General features: G+C 38.3%; 1 protein-coding gene across 7 annotated transcripts in view; it reads left to right on the top strand.

The window, feature by feature from the left end:
- ERLIN1 (ER lipid raft associated 1) overlaps positions 1–22,846 on the top strand; it is a 74,534-nt gene that overhangs the window by 2,972 nt on the left and 48,716 nt on the right. For all 7 annotated transcript variants that reach the window (XM_035268770.3, XM_035268768.3, XM_035268767.3 and 4 more), the window contains exons 4-9: positions 3,724–3,770; positions 5,053–5,114; positions 7,557–7,682; positions 9,653–9,726; positions 17,797–17,855; positions 21,008–21,099. In XM_035268770.3, coding sequence (XP_035124661.1) covers positions 3,724–3,770; positions 5,053–5,114; positions 7,557–7,682; positions 9,653–9,726; positions 17,797–17,855; positions 21,008–21,099 — 460 coding nt within the window. The remainder of the gene's footprint in view (positions 1–3,723; positions 3,771–5,052; positions 5,115–7,556; positions 7,683–9,652; positions 9,727–17,796; positions 17,856–21,007; positions 21,100–22,846) is intronic.

Raw genomic sequence — 22,846 nt, 5'->3', positions numbered from 1 at the left:
CTAATTTTTCAGGACTTAGGAAAATTCTGTGTTATTTAATCTTGTAATCTTATGTCTAGGCTTCCTGCTAAGTGAGAGTTTAATTATAAATTCTTAAATCCCCTAGGTTTCCTTCCTGTCCCCTTTTAGATGGGTTAGGGAAGGAATTGTGTGTATTGAAGTGAAATGTATTCTTCTCCTTGTCAGACCGATTTCCATGTTTTTCCATATTTATTTTATTCATTCTTTCCTTGGTTCATGTTGTCACTTCTTTATCTACCAGTTCACTCTCCATTCCTTCTCTCCTGTCTAAATCTTGCCAGGCTTTTAAAGCCTTGTCCCAGATTCTTCCTCTTCTGATCTATAACTCTTAAAGTCTGTATTGTAAATTTTGGCCGTTTGTCTTATTTTCTTTAATATTGTTGTCTTGCATTGTTTGCTAAGTTTTTTGTGTGTTTTCTTTCCAGAAAGGCTCCAGATTTCTTAAAGGCAGGAGTAACACATATTTCTGGCTTTCTATTTATGGTGGGAGTTGTTAAATTGAGCTGATTTCTCAGGAAGCAATGTGGTGTAATGAATGTGGGGACCTGGTGTTGTCACCAGTTGGTGGCGTGACTTTGGAAAAATTGCTTAACTGTCATAGACTTCAGTTAGTCTTCTGTGGAAGAAGGAGTTTTAATTATATGATCTCATCAACAGCCCAAACAATCTGTAATAACATTAGCAATGGCAGTGCTAGACCCTTAAAAATCAAGGCTCTAAGGCTGGGCATAGTGGCTCATGCCTGTAATCCCAGCACTTTGGGAAGCCGAAGCAGGTGGATTGCTTGAGCCCAGGAGTTTGAGACCAGCCTGGGCAACGTGGTGAAACCCTGTCTCTTTAAAAAAAAAAAAAAAACCTGTCTCTCTAAAAAAAAAAACAAGGCTGTAACAAATAGATCTTGTTCAAAGTCAGGTAAATCTGTCTCTGCCTTTATGATGCTTAGTATGTTAAGTCATACTGATGCAAATATATAAGTAAGGGAAATATAGATAATAGTAAACAGATTTTGGAGTTCAATTGTGTATATATATAACAAATACACAGTGTGTGTATATGTATTTAGTAATAAACTATCTCTTATAAGATAGTTTATTACTATATATAGTATCTCTTATGAGATATTTTATTACTAAATACGTACACACACACACTGTATATAGTAAATGAAATTAGTACAGAGATTTCAGTGTAAACTAAAATACTTGCACCACAAAAAAGTTTCAAATGCTAGAGCCAGCCAGTATGACTAAATACGAATGTTCTTTATGTGTGAAACAGTAACATTCTAGGAAAGATTTATATTAATAAAACCATATTTAAAAAGTGTTCTTGGCTGGGTGTGATGGTTCACACCTGTAATCCCAGCACTTTGGGAGGTTGAGGCAGATAGATCACTTGAGGTCAAGAGTTTGAGACCAGCCTGGCCAACATGGTGAAACCCCGTCTCTACAAAAATACAAAAATTAACTGGGCATGGTAGTGCATGCCTGTGATCCCAGCTACTTGGGAGGCTGAGGCAGGAGAATCGCTTGAACCTGGGAAGCGGAGGTTGCAGTGAGCTGAGATTGTGCCCTTGCCCTCCAGCCTGGGTGACAGAGCAAGATTCTGTCTCTTAAAAAAAACAAAAACAAAAACTGTTCTTAGGAGAATAAGACATAAATTTATTTTTAGGAATTTTTGGACCATATTAGAAAACATAGTCCAGATAAACAAATGGTTTAACAAACTTGACAATTGGAAGGAACATATATAATTGTGAAGTTCCATATATGATGTAAGAAGAAAAAACAATATTTAATTACATGAAAACTTTTAGCCTTCAGAAAGTAACCGAAGATTCACTTTTTAAATAATTTTTCTATCATACTGAGAAAATAATGTTTTAAAGGAAATAGAGTTTGTCTCTTTATCAGTCCCCTTTAGTTTACCTAGAACTGCCACTAATGTTTACCATCATTCCAATCTTTCAACCTAAGAGTTATTTTTTATTCTTCCCCTCCTGGAATTTTATGTCAACCATGTATCAGATCCTTCCTCTATTTATCCCCTGGATCGACAACTTTCAATTTAATGGCTTTTACTGAATTAATCTAAATAAAGTAATTGTTTAGCCTCCCAGCTGATTTTCTTGCCTCCATATAAGATGGAGAATGAGAACTACCTCACATATGAGAAAAGGAATTAAGTAAACATATTTTTGAAAGGTTCATTTTGTGACTGTATTTAAGGTGAACTAGAGAGAGCTCAAACTCCCCAGCCAGCATTCAGGCCCCCTTATCTAATATCACCATGGCCGCTTGTCAGAATTTCATCTTTCATCCAAATTGTCCATTCTGCTCTAGGCAAGCCAATCTGCTTTCATTCACCTGTACACACATTGTCTTCAACTGTGTGTATTTCAGTTGGATATTTATTGAACTTAAAATGTTCCTCTGCCTCATCTGTTCTTATTTCTCCCACTCTAGACCTGGCTTATAAATCCTTCACGTCAGAGAACTTTTCAAACTACTATTTTTTTTTACTCTCTGTAATTTACCACTTACCAGTTCAATTTATAATATATTTGTTTGTTTGTTTTTGTACCTGTTAATGGATTTCGTTGTAAGATTTTGTGTCCTGTGCTGGATTGTGAACTCTTTGGAAACAGAGACTTCTGCTTTCCTTTGCTTTCTGCTTGATAAGATGCAGTGTGTCTAGAATGCACTCATTAGGTGCTGACCTGTTTGAGGCCTTAGAGTACAGCAGGAAGTAATTCATTCTGGATCTGAACAACGGTGTGACATGGGCAAAGCAATTAAGTACCAGATTGTTGGTTTACCAGGAGGAAGCAGTACTGGTGGTAGCACCTCTATTAAAAAGGAAACTGAATAGGACATGTAAGAGATCACTAGGTACTAAACTAAACTGTTGACCATAGCTTTAGAGAAGAAAGGTTGCTATTGGCTTCAAGGGCAGCTTTGAGTGGTAGACTACTTGTATGCATATAATCTCTTTTATCTTCAACATCAATAGTAATATTAGCAGTGGAATCAAAGTTCAGAGCACAAGTCCTAGGCAGAGTATCCATATGAGCAAGTTGTGTTGTTTACAATCCCAGGCCAGCTCCAGGCAGATAAGGGACTCTGGAAGTTTTCTACTTATTAGCAGATTGAACATTGAACCTTTCCTAGTGCATCTTGATTCAAACATTTGCTGTAGACCGGGTGAAGTGACTCATGCCTGTAATCTTAGCACTTTGGGAGGCCGAGGTGGGTGGATCACTTGAGGCCAGTAGTTCAAGACCAGCCTGGCCAATATGGTGAAACCTCACCTTTACTAAAAATACAAAAATTAGCTGGGACGTGGTAACACATACCTGTAATCCCAGCTACTTGGGAGGCTGAGGCACAAGAATCACTTGAACCTGGGAGATAGAGGTTGCAGTGTGTCGAGATTGCACCACTGTACTCCAGCCTGGGTGACAAAGCAAGACTCTGTCTCCAAAAAAACAAAATTGCTGTAAAATATTTTCTGTCTCAAGTCTTTCATTTCTACTAGGATACAAATTAAATGACTATTCTGAGAACTAATCTTTGGGAACTGAAATTGCGATGGGGCTCTGCTGCACTACTGTTAGCAGCTCTGCAGAGATTTGCCTCTGGCACCAGTAGTTTTTTGACAATGTGTGTCTTGAGTGTTGATGAGATATCTTTTCCTCCCTAGACAACACTGCAAACTGATGAAGTTAAAAATGTGCCTTGTGGAACAAGGTAAGCTTTCTTTTTGGCTACCAGCCTCCCTTTAGCTCACATGGAGTTTCTGTTCCTAAAGCTGTGATCACTTAAACATCTTTCAAATAGGCATGATAGTTAACCCAAGGGGATTTCTGATCTGAGCATTGTTTGAGCAAAGGCCTGTCTCCAAATAGGAGCTTTTCCGTCTTAGGAACGATTTGAGTATTACTGAAAAAAATTGGAGTTTTAGAGCAAGTAGACCTAACTGTATATTAGCACTGCTGCATCTGCTTTATTGACTATTTTTTAAATAGACTTTATTTTTTACAGCAGTTTTAGGTTCATAGTGAAATTGAGCAAAAAGTATAGTTTCTATATACCTCTTTCCCCAACAGATTCCTTTACTGACACTTTAAAGCTTAGTTTCCTCATTTATAAGAGGCAGTGAAATCTACCTTGCAGAGTTATTATAAGGATTAGAATTACCATATTTGAAGTGCCTAACCCAGCACTTGGCCCAGAATAGGTGCTTAATGAAACGTAGATTAAAATTAATCATCTCACCTTCTCATCTGTCGTGTTAAATGCCATCTGATTTAGAGTTTCTGATTCAGTAGGTCTAGAGTGAGGCCTGAGAATTTGCATTTCTAACAAAAGTTCCTGTGTGATGCTGCTACTGGTGGTCTGAAGACCTCACTTTGAGAATTGCTATCCTAAAGAGGTTTAGGGAAAGAGGCAATGAGGACCCAAATTATTTCTAGGGTATAAGCACTGCATTGAATTGTTTTATATACATACATACATATATATATATATATATATATATATATTTTTTTTTTTTTTTTTTTTTTTTTTTTTTTTTCTGAGACAGAGTCTTGCTCTGTCACCAGGCTAGAGCACAGTGGCGCAGTCTCGGCTCACTGCAACCTCTGCCTCCCAGGTTCAAGTGATCCTTCCACCTCAGCCTCCTGAGTAGCTGGGACTACAGGCGCATGCCACCATGCCCAGCTAATTTTTGTATTTTTAGTAGAGATGGGGTTTCACCATGTTGGCCAGGATGGTCTCGATCTCTTGACCTCGTGATCTGCCCACCTTGGCATCCCAAAGTGCTGGGATTACAGGCGTGAGCCACCGCGCCTGGCTTGTAAAATATTACAAGTGTACAAAAGACATTGACATCTCTAGAGGGACAGAAATGCTTTTAAATAAGTGACTATTAATATGTTTGATTATCGTGTTCTCCCCAGCTCTTATCTATAGCTCTGTTTTATGGATTCCCTTTAGTAGTTCACACTTCTTTTCCTTTCTTTGTTTTTAGTGGTGGGGTCATGATCTATATTGACCGAATAGAAGTGGTTAATATGTTGGCTCCTTATGCAGGTATGTTACCCATCTACCCTGTGGTTTTTATGGTTATTGCCAGAGGATTTATAGCTGAGAGATCCTCTGATGAATAGAAGGGTACTTTGAGAGTTTTATGACTTCATTGATCACTGATTAATAAATTCCTAAGGAATAGAGGCAAAAATGGGTCGAAGTTCTGGACATAGTTGACTTTCTGTAACTGTATGAGTTACTTTTCTCTGAGCGTGGTGTTTCTAAGAGCAAGATGGTCCTTGGTTATTTCTAGAATAGGAAAGTCATATTTTATACAGTCAGGATGAGAGATAATTTCCTTGTGTGTTAGAAATCTGTAACTGATCAATGCCTTGGGCCAGATTTGCCACCAAAGAGAAGTATTTTCTAGTTGAGATTTGCTATAACTTGCAAAGCAGTCTGGAAGGCTTCAGTATGGGGAAAGCATTTTCTTGATACAAGATGAAAACCTACAGAAATGGGGTGGGTGTAGGTATTATTGTAATCAAAAACTGAATCAGAAGCCCTGAAGAAAAATACGCCATTTTGTATGTATGCTTGTTAATAAAACTGGCATGTCTAGTATGTACAGAATATTTTGTTTGGTGAGAACAATTTAAAAACATGAAATTATAGCTTTTGCCATTGGGGTTTTAATTTTACTTTAGAAGACATAATTCAGATTTAAAAAAACATCTGTTGGGATGTAAGGTCATAATAAATTTCACATCACTGGTACAGGCACAAATAGTGAAAAGATTTCAGAGTAGAGGGCAGGCGTATTACCGTCAAGTGCATTTGGATTGTATTTTTTAGAGATTAAGCATTTCCCTTGTCTTTTTTTCTTTTTCTTTTCTTTTATTTATATTTTATTTTTGAGATGGAGTCTCACTTTGTAGCCCATGCTGGAGCAGTAGCACTGTCTCGTCTCACTGCAACCTCCTCCTCCCGGGTCCTGATTGAAGCAGTTCTACCTCAGCCTCTCAAGTAGCTGGGGTTACAAGCACAAGCCACCATGCCCAGCCAATTTTTGTATTTTTAGTAGAGATGGGGTTTCACCATGTTGGCTAGTCTGGTCTTGAACTCCTAAACTCATGATCCGTCCGCCTCGGCCTCCCAAATTGCTGGGATTATGGACATGAGCCATCGCACCCAACCGCTTCCTTGTCTTTTTTTTTTCATCTCCTTTCCTTGATCACAAATCACTGGAATGGATTATGATTGAAAACTGAAAAGCGGAAGGGACTGATGATTCCTTAGCCAGAGATTAATTAGGAAACTATTAGATACAATGCTTTTTGGAAATGATCAAGCAAATTATTTAGTCATAAGTATTTATTGATGGCCTAGTCATTAATTTTTTTTTTCCTTTTTGAAACATTCTTGCTTTGTAGCCTAGGCTGAAGTGCAGTGGCGCCATCTTGGCTCATTGCAACTTTTGCCTTTTGGGTTCATCCAGTTCTCCTGCCTCAGCCTCCCTAGTAGCTGGGACTATAGGTGTGCACCACCATGCCTGGCTAATTTTTCTATTTTTAGTAGAGGCAGGGTTTCACCATGTTGGCCAGGCTGGTCTTGAACTCCTGATCCCAAATGATCTACCTGCCTCAGCCTCCCAAAATGCTGGGATTGCAGGAGTGAGCCACCACACCCAGCCATGTCTATTAATTGTGATTTGAAATCCAGTTGCGTCTAAAATCTCACATGAGGCCAGTGGAGCAAATTCTTGGATCTGAAGACAGAAAGCAGCATGTTTTCATAGAGAACAGGTTCTTACATGGTCTAGTTTGTACCTTTTGGGACATTTCTAAAATTCTCTGGTTTTTAGTTTCCTAATATGCAAATATAGGAAAAATTCAGTGCTAATTTATGTAAATTACCTGACATAAAGCCCAGCTTGGTAAATATTTGCTCCTTTCCCTTCTAGCCTGCTGTCTTTTTTTTTTAACAGGTTTAAATAATTGCCTTTTAAAAAATGTGTTTTTTTGCAGCTGCTTTCTTCTTTTGTTTCTACTGTTCCTCAATTTGCTTAGTCTCTCTTTACCTCTTAGCTAAACTTTTGCAGTAGTAATTGCCTTTTGTTTTCCTGCCTCTGATCTCTATGCCTCCCAATTCAGCTTCACACTGCTGGCCAAAGAGTACATCTGACTGTCATGCCCTTGCTTGAAAACTCTGATAGTTCCTTATTACATCCAAAATAATGAATACTTTAGTGTGGACCTTAAAGTTAGCCCGTGTTTAACGGGCTAGCCAGCAGGTGTTTGGCATTAGTATTGCAAATGCAAGGGTATTTGGAAAATTGAGCACAAGCAACACATCAAGATTTGTTACTTGTGGTTTTTGGTTTCACTATTTTGTTGGCACTTTTCCTCATGTGTAATATATCACCCTGACTGTTACCCTGGCTGACTTTGAAGGTACCTGAGTCATTGTTGGGTAAAACAAACATGGGTTGTACCTCTCCTTCAGTGTTTGATATCGTGAGGAACTATACTGCAGATTATGACAAGACCTTGATCTTCAATAAAATCCACCATGAGCTGAACCAGTTCTGCAGTGCCCACACACTTCAGGAAGTTTACATTGAATTGTTCGGTAAGTATCTTAATTCTTTTAAATATATAAATAGCCAATTGGAAATCTTGTTCAGCTTACTTATTAAGGTTATATTGGTAAACCTTAGTGTTACTTAAACATTTCAAAGTAGCTTTGAATTTATCATAGAGCAGTTGTCTTTAAAATATTTTTTATCTTAAGTTTAAATTTTTTATATAACTTGGTAGAGACTGGAAAAACTACTCACAGACTATATTCTGCTTTTACTGTAATAACTTGTTGAAAATTAGCTTTGTTTCCATTTTAATAGGTAATTGAAAGAAATTTTGAAACCTGTGTCTTGAGGCTCCCATTTTTGATGATTTGCTAGGAGGCTAACAGGACTCAGCATATAGTTGCCTTCACAGCTAAGATTTATCACAGCCAGAGGACACAAACAAAATCAGCTAGAGGAAAAGGCACATCAGCAAAGTGTGGAGGAAGCAGGTGCAGGCTTCCAGGAGTCCTGTCACCGTGGAGTCAAACATGTGCTTAATTCCCACGGCAACAAGCTGCGACAACACATGTGAAATATTGTCTACTAGGGAAGCTCATTAGGGACTCATTGCCCGGGGTTTTCACTGGGGGCTGGTTATGTAGGCACCTTCTGCCTACCGTAGACATATCAAAATTCCAGACTCCTAGAAGGAAAGCAGGTGTTTGGCATAAGCCACGTTGTATAAAGTGTAGGCACGGCACAGCAAGTCAATTGTATCACCTCTGGGGACAGTGGCACCCTTCCACAAATCCAGGTTACTGTGTGCCAACCAAGGACCAGTTTGCAAAAGGCCTTTCTTAACTCACTTCTATACAACTTACTTTTCATTTATGATATTGAAGGTTGTGACCAGGGAGTGGGTTGCTGGTGTTGGTAGCTAGCCCATTTTTCCCTCCTGAAATTTTTAGTGACTTTCTTTTTTTTTTTTGAGACGGAGTCTCACTCTGTCACCCAGGCTGGAGTGCAGTGGCGTGATCTTGGCTCACTGCAACCTCCACCTACTGGATTCAAGTGATTCTCCTGCCTCAGCCTCCTGAATTGGGACTACAGGCGTGTGCCACTATGCCCAGCAAATTTTTTTGTGTTTTTTAGAAGAGATGGGCTTTCACCATATTGGCCAGGCTGGTCTTGAACTCCTGACCTTGTGATCCACCTACCTTGGCCTCCCAAAGTGGTGGAATTACAGGTGTGAGCCACCATGCCCAGCTGTGAATTTCTAAGATGAAGGAATAAGCAAGAGTAATCAATTTGAAATCTACCAATTGAGTCCTCTCAACCACTGCAACAGCATATGTGGAAACTGATGGATCCTGCTTTGTCTTACCACCAGTCTTTGAAATAATGAAAGTACCAGTGAGGTGAATAGAAAGTGCATGAGTTACAAGGCCAAATGGAGTGATGGCATCTTTATTGTTCATGCTGTGTGTACTTCAAATACTTTTCTCTGAGCTTTTCTCTCTCTCTCTTTTTAAATCCAAAATAACAGTAAGGCCGGGATTCATGGAAATGAAGTTTAGTTATTTGAGAATTTTGAGTAAAGATTTCCTGAAAATAGGAATTTGCTTTTCTGTGAGAATCAGGATCGTATTGAGTAAGAGCCCTGAATTAAGATACTAGAGATCCATATTCTCCATTTATTAGATCAATACATTTTACCCAGTAGTTGTTTATCGAGTAAGTAAGTCTAATACATTACCCAGTAAATAAGTTCATCAATAGTTAAGTAATACATTTATTGGATGAACTTATTGGATAAACAGAATAGCTGCTTGTCATCTTCCTTCCTTAATTTATTAGATAATTCCTCGCAATTTTTTCCTACACAATAGGGAGGAAAAGGCAGTTTAAGCTCTGTAAAAGAATAGTATTGTGGAAACTTTAGGTCTAATAATGATTAGTTTTGTTTCATTATGAATACAATGTTAAAAAAAATTGAGTATCATGAATCTGTTGTTCTTGGCTTAAAAACCAGATCAAATAGATGAAAACCTGAAGCAAGCTCTGCAGAAAGACTTAAACCTCATGGCCCCAGGTCTCACTATACAGGTAAGTTCTTTTCCTAGGGAAATTCTCTGGGAATTTTGAGAGCTTTGAGTTTGTTCCTGCTTTCATTGGATTATTTATTCAGCAATTATTTAATTGAGATGCTGTGGTGATTTATAGAATACCTTTCTCAATTTGACTTTAGGTCTCTGCCAAAATAAAATACTGTCATAGCTTACCATGGGTGACATTTGTGAACTCCTAGATGGAACTGATAAGCTGAGGCTCTTACAAGGAAGTGAAATTCATATTTCTGCCATGTATGAGGCATTAAGATACAGTAATGATTATAAATCAATGTAAGCATAATCCCTGCCCTCAGTAAGATTACGAAAAGGGAATTCAAGTATAAGATTTGAATAATTCTGGACAAAACAGTTGTCACAAAGTATTAATTGACAGATGAATCTATTGAATGATCATTGCTGTTAGAGCAAGAGAACATTGGAAGATAGCGTGCCCAGGAGAGGGCTGTGATTGAGTTGAGATTTGAAGTAGGTTTGGAAAAATTAATTGAATTTAAATGGGGTAAGAATGAGAAACGTATTTCAAGTGGGAGGGATAGCCCTAGTAAAAGCAAAGTAGCAGATGAATTTAGTGGTGGTGGTAGTGGTGGCAGTGGCTTTAGCATTGTGAAATAGAATGCAGAGATGTTATACCCCTGCTGTTTTGGGGGTCATTGTGTTTTCAGATCGTGGGTTGTAAAATCAACTTTAGTAGGTCATGAACAGCATCTTAAATAAAATGGAATAGAATAGGAAAAGAAACAGCATGTAATAAGTTTAAATATTCTGTGAAACTTGTGTTTTACAAAAGTGTGGGGGGTAGGTGTTTATATTGGATGTCAGTGCAAAATGTGTTTCTCACTGTGTCCATGGTCAGTAACATTCAAAAGCTACTGCTCTGGATCCAGATGACCTAAGAAGTGGCATTGAGGCTTCTCTAGTGCCCTTTCTCAGGGTATAGCAGACCAGTTGATTGTTGTGATGAACATTACTGCAACTAGAGCTTATCACATTTCTTAATTCTGTACACTCAGCAGCACTGCTACTGAGAGTGTGCATTCACTGTGATTGTGTGCGTTTGTGCTTCTCATAAACAAGACTGGGAAGATAGGTGGGGTCTTTCTCGTGGCTTCATTCATGCAATGTCATTATTTCAGGCACCTGAGAGTGAGCCCCCAGAACTAAGGGATGAAATGTCCAGAGGTAACTTTGTAAAATCTTCTGAGTTGTTCAAGTCAGTTGTAGCTGGAGTCCCTTTTTTAATTTTAAAGATAGTGAACGTGAAGGTCAGCTGTTCTTAGATTCTGCCCAGGGGGTTACTCAGAGATCTAGCTCATTCAACAGCTGTTTAGAATTCCTTGCCTTATATTACTTAGCCATTTTTCTGTTTCCAAGTTATTAAACAATAGTGTAATGAACATTCATGACACATGTTCTTGTATGTACAAATTATCTTTCAAACTGACTGTACAAATCTACATTCCTTTTTTTTTTCAGACAGACTCTCGCTCTGTTGCCCAGGCTCGAGTGCAATGGTGCAGTCTTGGCTCACTGAAACCTCCACCTCCCGGGTTCAAGTGATTCTCCTGCCTCAGCCTCCTGAGTAGCTGGGATTACAGGCGCCCGCCACACAACCCGGCTAATTTTGTTTGTATTTTTAGTAGAGACAGGGTTTCACCACATTGGCCAGGTTGGTCTCGAACTCCTGACCTCGTGATCTGCCCGCCTCAGCCTCCAAAGTGTTGGGATTACAGGTGTGAACCAGTGTGTCCGGCCCCTCAAATCTACATTCTTAACAGCAGTATATGCAAATAATTGTGACCCACAGACTCATCAACATTGGAAGCAGTCCAACATACTGATTATTACCATACGGATGGATTGTTACCATATGGATGAGTTATATCTCCCTTTGATTTGCATTCCCTTGGTTATTAATGAGGTTGAACATCTTTTGATATATTTATTGGTCATTTATACTCTCTTCTGTTGCTCACCCATTCATATCTTTTGCCTGTTTTTCTGTTGGATTATTTTCTTTCTTACTGATTTGTTCTGTATATATTAGGAATTTTTTTTTTGAAATTTGAAGTTTCGCTCTTGTTACCCAGGCTGGAGTGTAATGGCGCGATCTCGGCTCACCGCAACCTCTGCCTCCTGAGTTCAGGCAATTCTCCTGCCTCAGCCTCCTGAGTAGCTGGGATTACAGGCACGCGCCACCATGCCCAGCTAATTTTTTGTATTTTTAGTAGAAATGGGGTTTCACCATGTTGACCAGGATGGTCTCGATCTCTTGACCTCATGATCCGCCCTCCTCGGCCTCCCAAAGTGCTGGGATTACAGACTTGAGCCACCGCGCCCAGCCTATATTTGGAATTTTTATACACACACATTATATGTGCTGTAGGAAAAAGCTAGATGTTAGAAGAATGAAGAATACAGTGAAATTTACCAGCAATGTTATTATGCAGGGATAACATCATTTGTTGTATCTTTCCTAACTCTTCTTAGTATATATACATGAACAAATGTTTGTAGATGTAAATGCATATATGCTCAACTAAAGCAGAATCTTACCATATCTGCTTTTTTCACTAATATTGTCTGTGAACATCTTTCCAAAACAAAAATACAGGTTTGGTAAATCATTACTTTTAATGGTTACTTTTAGTGAATCTCTATTTTTTCACATTTTTTGCTATTATATACATGTTGATTCCAACATGTATATAATATATATAATATCTATATGCCAAGTGTATATATTCTGTACGTCTTTTTAAATCCTTCTCTTATGACAAATTCTTGAAGTGGGATTGATGATCAAAGTGTATGCCCTGTTTGGGGTTTATTGATACATACTACCAAATCACCGTTTGGAAAAATGTTAGCAGCTCCCACCTTCTCATCAGCAGTGTTGGTAAGCTGTAGTTCTTACACATTCGATTGCATGATTATATTCAAATAATTAGCAGATGCAAGCTTTCTCTTTCTCTCTTAATTCTTTTGGAGAAAATCGATCTGGTATTTTGTATTAATTATTGAAGTTGATTACCCTAGGTTATTTATTGGCCACTTTTATTTTATTTATAAATTGTTGGTTTTGCTTATTTATTTGGTTTTTTTTTTTTAGTTAATGGTATTTCTAACTGATTTTAATAAGCTATTCTTGGCTGGACATAGTGGCTCACATCTGTAATCGCACCACATTGGGAGGCTGAGGTGGGAAGCTCCCTTGAGCCCAGGAGTTTGAGGCCAGTCTGGGTAGCATAGTGAGACCCCTTCTCAAAAAAAAAAAAAAAAAAAAAAAAAATTAGGTGGGTGTGGTGGCATGTGCCTATAGTCCCAGCTACTTGTGAGGCTGGGGTGGGAGGATGACTTGAGCCCAGCAGGTTGAGGCTGCAGTGAGCTGTGTTCATGCTGTACTCCTATCTGGATAACAGAGCAATACCATCTATAAATAAATAGCATTTGTATATAGAGAACTTGTTTTTGAGCCTTACCCTTTGAGAAGGGTAGAATTCATTTTAGAAAATAAGCTATTTTTTATATGTTGGACATTGTAGCTCTCTTATATATGTATAGGAAACATTTTCTTGCAGGGTTTTTTTTTTTTGTCATTTAACTTTGTTTTTTCTCCACTGACAACTTTGAAGTTTTAATCTTTTACTTAGTAATTTCAGTGATTTATGTCTTTATGGTGTGCTGCTGAGCTGGCATGTTCTAGGAGTCTTTCACTACCTCAAAAGTATCAGAATTAAAATTACAAATTACAAAAATGTTATCTGCTTTTACTGGAGTGCAGTGGTGCAATCTCGGCTCACTGCAACCTCCGCCTCCCAGGTTCAAGCGATTCTCCTGCCTCAGTCTCCAGGCATGCGCCACCACGCCCAGCTAATTTTGTATTTTTAGTAGAGACGGGGTTTCTCCATGTTGGTCAGGCCGGTCTTGAACTCCTAACCCCAGGTGATCCTCCTGCCTCAGCCTCCCAAAGTGCTGGGATTACAGACGTGGGCTACTGTGCCCGGCGTACAGTCGTATTCTTAGATTTAAGTCTTTTAATTCATCTGGGATCCATTTTGATCTCAGTTGCAAAGTAGGCCTTCAACTCCATTCCCCCCAACCCCAAATAGGGTAACAGCAGTAATTACTGAATAATTTATTTTTCTATCTTCCCCCTTCTTTGAAACAGTATGTATGTTATATGCTACATTCTATTATATACTAGAGTCCTTTTCTGATCTTAGTTCTGTTCCATTGATCTTCCCATTCCTATTCTTTCATTAGTTATTGAGTCCTTGGTCTTTTCTTTTCTTTTTTTTTTTTGAGACGGAGTTTTGCTCTTGTTACCCAGGCTGGAGTGCAATGGCAGGATCCTGGCTCACCGCAACCTCCGCCTCCTGGGTTCAGGCAATTCTCCTGCCTCAGCCTCTCGAGTAGCTAGGATTACAGGCACATGCCGCCATGCCCAGCTAATTTTTTGTATTTTTAGTACAGACGGGGTTTCACCATGTTGACCAGGATGGTCTCGATCTCTTGACCTCGTGATCCACCCGCCTCGGCCTCCCAAAGTGCTGGGATTACAGGCGCGAGGTCTTTTCTTATCAAATCACATTTTCTCCTGTTTTTCTCATCTTGTCAGGTAATGGCAACTCCTTCCCCTCAAACCATTCTAGAAGTGTAGGAGGCATCTTTGATAATTGCCTCACCCTCAACATCTCATCAGTCCCTGTGTCCTGCTGATTCCACCACCAAAATCCATGTAGTAATAAAACTAACCACACCTCTATCTTCACTGCCATCTCAAGCCAGGCTGCCAACTCTTACCTTGACATGTCCAGTAGCCACCCCCCTGCCTTTGTCTACTTCATTTTCTGCACAACAACCAGAAGGATCTTTTAAATTTACTTGTTTTTATTTACTGTTTTTATAAGAAGTTATTGAATGAAAAAATGTAGTTTTGTTATATGTTCTTATAGTGGTAGGGAAGATCTCCTTTGATTTAGGGTTAAAATTTTTTTTAAACTTTTATATTTTGTAATAACTTCATACCCTAGAAGAGAAGAGCTCCTTTGCTTTGGTTGCTCTTGTCTTGTTATAAAACAATTTTTTATAATAGTTGGAATGTATTTTAAGAATTTCAAGTTTGTTTTCGAGCTTTGTTATTTTTAACACATTACCATATGGTTGTGATAATTCAACTTTTTATTTAATTTTAAAATCTGGCAGGAGACATCATCTTTTAAAAAATAATGGCCTTTGCTGTTTCTGCCAGCTTCATCTTACAGATGAGTTTTCATTATCGATACTTTCAAGCTGTATCAGGCACCTAAGGAGGCGTGTATGTGTTGTTTTGTTTTATTTTGAGACAGAGTCTCCCTTTGTTGCCCAGGCTGGAGTGCAGTGGCATGATCATAGCTCACTGCAGCTTTGAACTCCTGGGCTCAAGCAATCCACCTGCCTTAACCTACCAAGTAGCTGGGAGTACAGGCGCACACCACAATGTCTGGCCAATTTTTTTTATTTTTTGTAGAGATAGGCCCTCGCTGTGTTGCCCAGGCTGGTCTCAAACTCCTGGCCTCATGCAATCCTCCACTATAAGTTAAAAATAGGAACACAGTTTATGGCTTTACTTTATGATGTCAGCCTTTTTGTTTTTTAGAATTTCTGATGTGGAGGAAAAACTCATCCTAAGTTATTACCAATGGATTTAATGAATTTTAATGCTGTTCAACATGTAAAAATCACAATGATTTTTTTTTAATCATTGAGAAATGTGATTGATTCTTGTTAGATTTATCATATATCTACAACTTGAATTCACTGCCTTCTAGTAATTTTTTTGGTTAAATGACATGAGACCAACCTTATCTTGTTGTTCACTGCTATATCCACAATTCCTGCAACAAATAGCACTTGACACACAGTAGGTACCTGATAAATATATATTGTTGAATGAACATTCTCTGTTAATCACTATTTTATTTTGTTCCTTTCCATATATTTATATCCCATTCTTCTTGAAAAACTACTCTGGCAAATTAGAATGATGAGAATGGTCAACTTTTATTTGTTTTCCCTATATTATTTAAGAGAGTGACTATATTATAGGCTGTTTTTTTATTTATAATGTATGCTTAATACCCAGGGGTCAGTTTCAGCAGATACATTTATTTCCTTAGCCATTTTTTTTCTCCGTTCACTGTGTGTGTGGAGGGTGGGGGCATTATTTTATTTTATTTTATTTTTTAAGGTTAAGAGTGAAAGTTTAATAGGCAAAAGAAACAGAAAGGAGAACAGCTGTCTCTCTTGCGAGAGAGAGGGGTGCCCAAGTGGGACTACCCTGTCATTTTACTTTTAAAATCTCTTATGATGCAACTTACTCATGGTATCTGTACAGTAAGTGTTTTTGTCTTCATATATTTAAAAATCTGAGCTTTCCCAAGATTGGCAAGCACAATGTAGTGTGTTCTTCAGCCTCATTCAGTAAAACAGGAGTGTGCGAAAGACAGTGGATCATGCCTGTAATCCCAGCACTTTGGGAGGCCAAGGTGGGTGGATCACCTGAGATCAGGAGTTTGAGACCGCCCTCATGGTGAAACCTTGTCTCTGCTAAAAAAATACAAAAATTAGTTGGGTGTGTTGGTACATGTCTGTAATCCCAACCACTAGGGAGGCTGAGGCAGGAGAATCACTTGAACCTGGGAGGCAGAGGTTGCAGTGAGCCGAGATTGCTCTACTGCACTCCAGCCTGAGTAACAAGAGCAAAAGTCTGTCTTAAAAAAAAAAAAAGACAATCCTACTTTATGCTGCTTTTAATAAGGCTAAAAAGATATGTGGCCAGTTTCTTAATTAAATACAGTATGACAGTGCTTCCCTTAGTCACATGGTGAAATCTGCCATCTCACAAAATCTGTCCTGAATTTTTATTTGTCTTCGGGATGTCTCCACTGAGTTGTGGGGCCTCACGTGTGTCACTGCCAGTGTGTCGTGAGTTCTTTCCACACAGCCTTCAGCTGCTTATTCCGTTCCACTGTAATCCTTATATTTAGTTGTGATAGTTCTTAAAATTACCTACAAATTTGACTCATCTATTTCATATAGGGAATGCTGTATTGCTTAAAAGTTTTAAAAGCCTTTAAAGAAGACTTACGTGCTTAAAGCCTTTGTTATAATACTTAAAATGTTAGCCAGTTTTCAGAGGAAAAGCTTTTCTTCAAACCAGCAAAGTGTTTCTTGTATGTTTGCAGTATAGGTGGGGCGGCAGGGGTAGGTTATGTGGGTATCGTATGTTTAGTAAAATCAAAAACTTTTGAGAGACAAGTCCTTGATGTAGAAAAGTCAGCCTTCAAGAAACCAACAGGTACATAATCTTAACTATGTCCAGGTAGACAATCGTAATTAATGCCAAATAACACTATGGTTAGGGAAACACCATGTCTAGTAAACACTGTCCATAAAGACAGACAGACTTTATTCTGAGTTAGAGTTCAGGAAGAAAGAATATAAGCAATTAATTGATATTTTTTTTCCTCCAGCCACTGGGCTGTTTACTTATAGCAAATACCGAGTGATTGCAGGGGGTGGAAGTGATAAATTGATTGACTCACTACTCACTGTATTAAATTGCATATACCAACCTAGGTTTTTTTTGTTGCTTTTGTATTTGAGTGATTGTTTCTGACTTTACAATTTCAGTCTTGGAACTTTACCTTCCCAGCTTCTTTGGTTTACAGGGTTGAAAAAGAAAGCAAAACATCTAATGACCTTTGTAAAACATCTTTTAAGGGAGAACCTTTTTCCTAAGGCAGTTGTTTTCTCGTTGGGTACAGTGGTTTTTCCTATCTGACATTGTTTAAGGAAATAAGAAGCAGCTGGTCTTTGATTCTTGGTGTGGTGGCATGAAAAGTAAATGTTCTGCTGGGCTCCCCAAACATGTTAGTAGGCCACTGTATTATGGTTGTTGTTTTATTAGATTAGTATCATTTGAGGAGCTCTTCCGTAGAAGATTTAATTTGAAGATTTAATCTTTCAAATATACTTCGGCTTTTTCACTTTTATTTTTTAGGCTGTGCGTGTTACAAAACCCAAAATCCCAGAAGCCATAAGAAGAAATTTTGAGTTAATGTGAGTAACTCAATATGCATGGGATCCCAATATTTCTGTTTAGGGCTGTCTGTATATTAATACTCCAGTCTAGAGGAAACGTGTGAGATAATACACTCTGGGGTGGAGGATGTGTCTATCTCCTTTACTCTTACTCTAGTAATATTGCCTATTCTTGTGTCTTAATTCCCACTAGACTCTTATTACTGTTCTCTTTATGGACATTTCAGAAGCAGTTTCAGTGGCTAAAGATGCAGTTTGCTCTAAAAGTATTGCTGGAAGCTTAAGGAACTATAATTTTATGTGACTAGTACCTTGAATTAAATATTAATAGAGGACAGAGTCCTGAAGCTGTTAAGATTGAAGAGAGTGCTCATGTTTTGTTTCTGTGTTGTAATGGTAGGAATAGATATCTTCTTGGTATAAAGTTTGGTTTTCCATTTTATGTGATTGCATATGTAAAATTAGACCCGGTTCTTTATGCCGTGCCTCTAGGGAAGCCTTGCTTGTGTTGACTCCTGGTGGTCTTCTCTTTTATGTGTCCAGGGCAGGCTGGGAATGAGAAGACATGAAATTAGTTTTAAGAGGATCCCTCTTAGGGGAGTACTTACTGTGTTTGAAATGGCAATTATTGTTTTCGTATGACAGGTACTAAAAAGAAATAAAAGTCTTTAGGAAATTTGGCTGATAGGTTAAAAGGGAAAATATGAGATGGAAAAATAAATTTACAGAAGTCAAGGATACCACAGATGTATAAATACTGGAAGTCCAAGGAGCAGTAATACTGCTTTATGAGGTTATTTCTGAGTCCTTTTCGTTACCATGAAGCATTTTATTATTTTATTCTTCTTTTATATTTTTACTTTCCCTCTCATACCCTCTCTGAGGTCATACAGAGTTTTATTTCTTTTTCTTTCTTTTTTTTTAAATTAAATTAAATTTTTTTATTTTAGAGACAGGGTCTTGCTCTGTTGCCCAGGCTAGAGTACAGTGGCACAATCACAGCTCACTGCAGTCTCAACCTCCCGGGCTCAAGCGATTAAGCAATCCTCCCACGTCAGCCTCCTGAGTTGGGACTACCAGTGCATGCCACCATACCTGGCTAAATTTTGTATTTTTCGTAGAGATGTGGTTTTGCCCTGTTGCCCAGCCTGGTCTCAAACTCCTGGGCTCAAGCAGTCCTCCTCCTGCCTTGGCCTCCCAAAGTACTGGGATTAAAGATGTGAGTCACCACATCCAGCCTGTTTTCTCTTTTTACTGTATAGGCAAGGAACTCTTCTTTTAAAACTATAAAGTATAGAGTGCCAGGCTGGGTAGATTATGGATGTGATCCACTTATTTAAAAAATATTATAGGCTGGGTGTGGTGGCTTATGACTATAATCCCAGTACTTCAGGATGCTGAGGCAGGCGGATCACCTGAGGTCAGGAGTTTCGAGACCAGCCTGGCCAACAGGGCGAAACCCTGTCTCTACTAAAAATGCAAAAATTAGCTGGGTGTGGTGGTGGGTGCCTATAATCTCAGCTACTTCAGAGGCTGAGGCAGGAGAATTGCTTGAACCCAGGAGGCGGAGGTTGCAGTGAGACAAGACCACACCATTGCACTCCAACCTGGGCAACAAAAACAAAACTCTATTAAAAAAAAAAAAAAAACCATTAAAGGTCCAGCATGTCTTAGGCTTTAAATATAACTGCTCCTGATGATGGAAAAATGAATATTGTGTTTTTTCTGCTCTCATAGTATTCAGATTGTCATTTCATGTCTTTATCAATGTTATCAGAGGAAAGAGGGGTGTTTTGGGAAAACAATAGGAGTTACTTTTCAGATAATTCTGGATCTTTCTTAATTTTATAGACTATTGGAATTCCAGAAGTAAAAGCCACCTTGGGATGATCCAGTATGACCTTGCACCGATAGTAGTGTTTTCTTATACCATTTCTGCCACATGGTTACCCAGTAGCTACTTGTACATGTTTAGTAATATGCCAGCCATTTGCATTACAGGTTGAATATCTCTTACCCGAAATACTTGGGACCAGAGTATTTTAAATTTTGGATTTTTAAAGGTTTTGGAATATTTGCATAGACATGATATATCTTGCAGATGAGACCCAGGTTTAAACATGAAATTCATTTACGTTCTTCCTTGTTGGTGTACTGGTTAGTTTAAAAAAAAAGAAAAAAGAAATTCATTTATGTCCCTTATCCACCTATACCCTGAAGGTAACTTTATAGGATATTTTTAATAATTTTGTGCACGAAACAAAGTTTATCTTAAGTGCTTATTTGTGGAATTTTTCACTTGTGACATAATGTGGATGCTCAAAAAGTTTCAGAATTGGGAGGATTTTGGATTTCAAAGTGTCAGATTAGAGATGCTCAACCTGTATTAGACACTAGAAGCCTTAGAAAATTCTTCTTACATGAAGCCCCATTTACTACCTAATACTACCACCTAGTTATATGGTCTGTGCAACAAATATGGCCACCGCACATGGGTGCCCACCTGAGGAGGGCAGGAGCTGAAACTCAGCTTCATTCTGCATGTCAAACCATGCACCTGTGGGACTGCATCTGCTCAGAGGCTGGTGCCATTTTCTAATTGGCACAGAACTGCTATATGGACTAGCCAGAGGTCTAACAGCAAAGAAAGTGTTGATATATTCCCTTCCAGATCACAGCTTTATACAATACAACCAGGAGAAGAAAACCAGACTAAAATTCAAATGTATGAAATTTTTTTCATATCTCTGAGTGACTTTGGGCAAAACATTGAATCTTTCAACCTCAGATTTATAATAAGTAAAATAAAGTCACACCTCTCTTACCTACCTTAACGGGTCCAAAAGTTTGTGTTGAAAATAACAGTTCTTTGAGTCACTATAGCTTGACTCATGAAAACATGGCAGGATTGCTTACAGTTCATTTTGGATTATAGTGGCTTTCCTTATAGGTCACTGTGTATTAGAAGCCCTCTTTGGACTTTAGTTGATGTTGAAAGTTTAAGATGTCTTTAATTAAATAATTCAGTTATACAGGAATGTACAGAGAACAATATAAGGAAAGCTTAAGATTTTGTCATATTCCCTTCAGATCACATATAGCGTCAGAATTACTGGCTGTGACTGCACATGAGAGAATCATTTCTAATTTTTATAACATTTTGCTTACAGGGAAGCTGAGAAGACAAAACTCCTTATAGCTGCACAGAAACAAAAGGTTGTGGAAAAAGAAGCTGAGACAGAGAGGAAAAAGGCCGTTATAGGTACTTGGACTTCTCTCTGAAATGATTGTCTCAAGTACATTTGTTGTTTGTCCTGTTCTTTGTCAGTCTCATTTTGGTTATAATGGGACTCAGTAAGATTGCATCATATATAGTGGGGAATTCTGGGAACTCCGTCTTAGGTTCAGATGTTCTAAAGCCTTTAAAAGTAGGTGAGACCAGTACTTAGTGACTTGCCGTGGCTCTCCATCATGTTGTTGGCTGTCACTGTCGTCTCTTTCAAGATCAGTGAGAATAGATAGTGTTTATAGGCAGCTTTGGTCTGTGGATAGCATTTTCATTTATACAGATTAAGAGTAGGGAAGTTTTTTTTGACCAAAGGTTCAGATGATAGTATGCATCCTTGTTGTTGACACGCTCTTAGTTTTACCTAGATAGACAGTGCCGTTTATGAAAACATGGCAGGATTGCTTCCAGTTCATTTTGGATTACAGTGGCTTCCCTTATATTCCAGGTCACTGTATATTAGACACCCTCTTTGGCCTTTAGTTGATGCTGAAAGCTTAATATGTCTTTAATTAAATAATTCAATTATGCAGGAATATACAGAGAACAATATAGTGAAAGCTTAAGATTTTGCCACATTCCCTTTAGATCATTTTTTAAGAAAAAAATTACATATCTGTTTGAAGCCTCCTTTGTATATTCGCTGGTCCTACTTCTTGAACTCTCTTCTCAGATTAGCTTCTGTTCTGAAGTTGATATATATCCTTTCTGTCCATATTTTTATACCTTTATTATATGTATATAACAGTTTATAAAATTGTTTTATCTATTTGAAATTACAAAAATGATATCAAACTCTACCTTTTATTTTACCACTTGCCTTATTTTTACTAACATTGAGTTTTATTCATATTGACATGTGCAGATCTAGGGTTTTTTTCTTTTTCTTTTTTTTTTTTTGGCATCTTATTCTCTGAGATGATAGACCGTTTATTTCTAGCTGGTATATATTTCATTCCACGAGCGGGCCTAGTTTTATTGTAATGAATTCCCAATGAAGAGTTAGGTAGTTTCTAGTTTTTTCTTCTTACAAACACTGCCACAATAGCGTTCTTATCCAGTGCCTCCTTGTGAACACATGCAAGAGTTTCTGTAGAGTAGCATTATTCAACATATGGTGTGAGCCAGTGCCCTATCACCAGCTTGTTTCTGAGCCTCAATGAGATGAGTATAGAAATTGAGAATGAGTGTTTAGAATAGTTTTTATAGCATTTTAATAACAGCAGTTTTGCCGGGCACGGTGGCTCAAGCCTGTAATCCCAGCACTTTGGGAGGCCGAGGCGGGTGGATCATGAGGTCGACAGATTGAGACCATCCTGGTCAACATGGTGAAACCCCGTCTCTACTAAAATTACAAAAAATTAGCTGGGCATGGTGGTGCGTGCCTGTAATCCCAGCTACTCTGGAGGCTGAGGCAGGAGAATTGCCTGAACCCAGGGGGCGGAGGTTGCGGTGAGCCTAGATCACGCCATTGCACTCCAGCCTGGGTAACGAGCGAAACTCCGTCTCAAAAAAAAACAGCAGTTTTATATCTGTTGAATCAAAGATGAACAATCAGAACTTATATATTTATTTTTTTGTTTTTTAATATCTTTTTTCTAGTACTATAATTTGTTTTCATTATGGTTTACAATTTATTGTTTCCTCATAAATTGAAATACACACACAAAGAAGGTAAGGTACTCTTCCACAGGGAGCTTGAGAAGCACTCCTCTAGAATAGC

Source organism: Callithrix jacchus, chromosome 12 (genome assembly GCF_049354715.1).
Source record: "Callithrix jacchus isolate 240 chromosome 12, calJac240_pri, whole genome shotgun sequence".
Lineage (NCBI taxonomy): Eukaryota > Metazoa > Chordata > Mammalia > Primates > Cebidae > Callithrix > Callithrix jacchus.
This window is presented reverse-complemented; position numbering and strand designations above follow the sequence as displayed.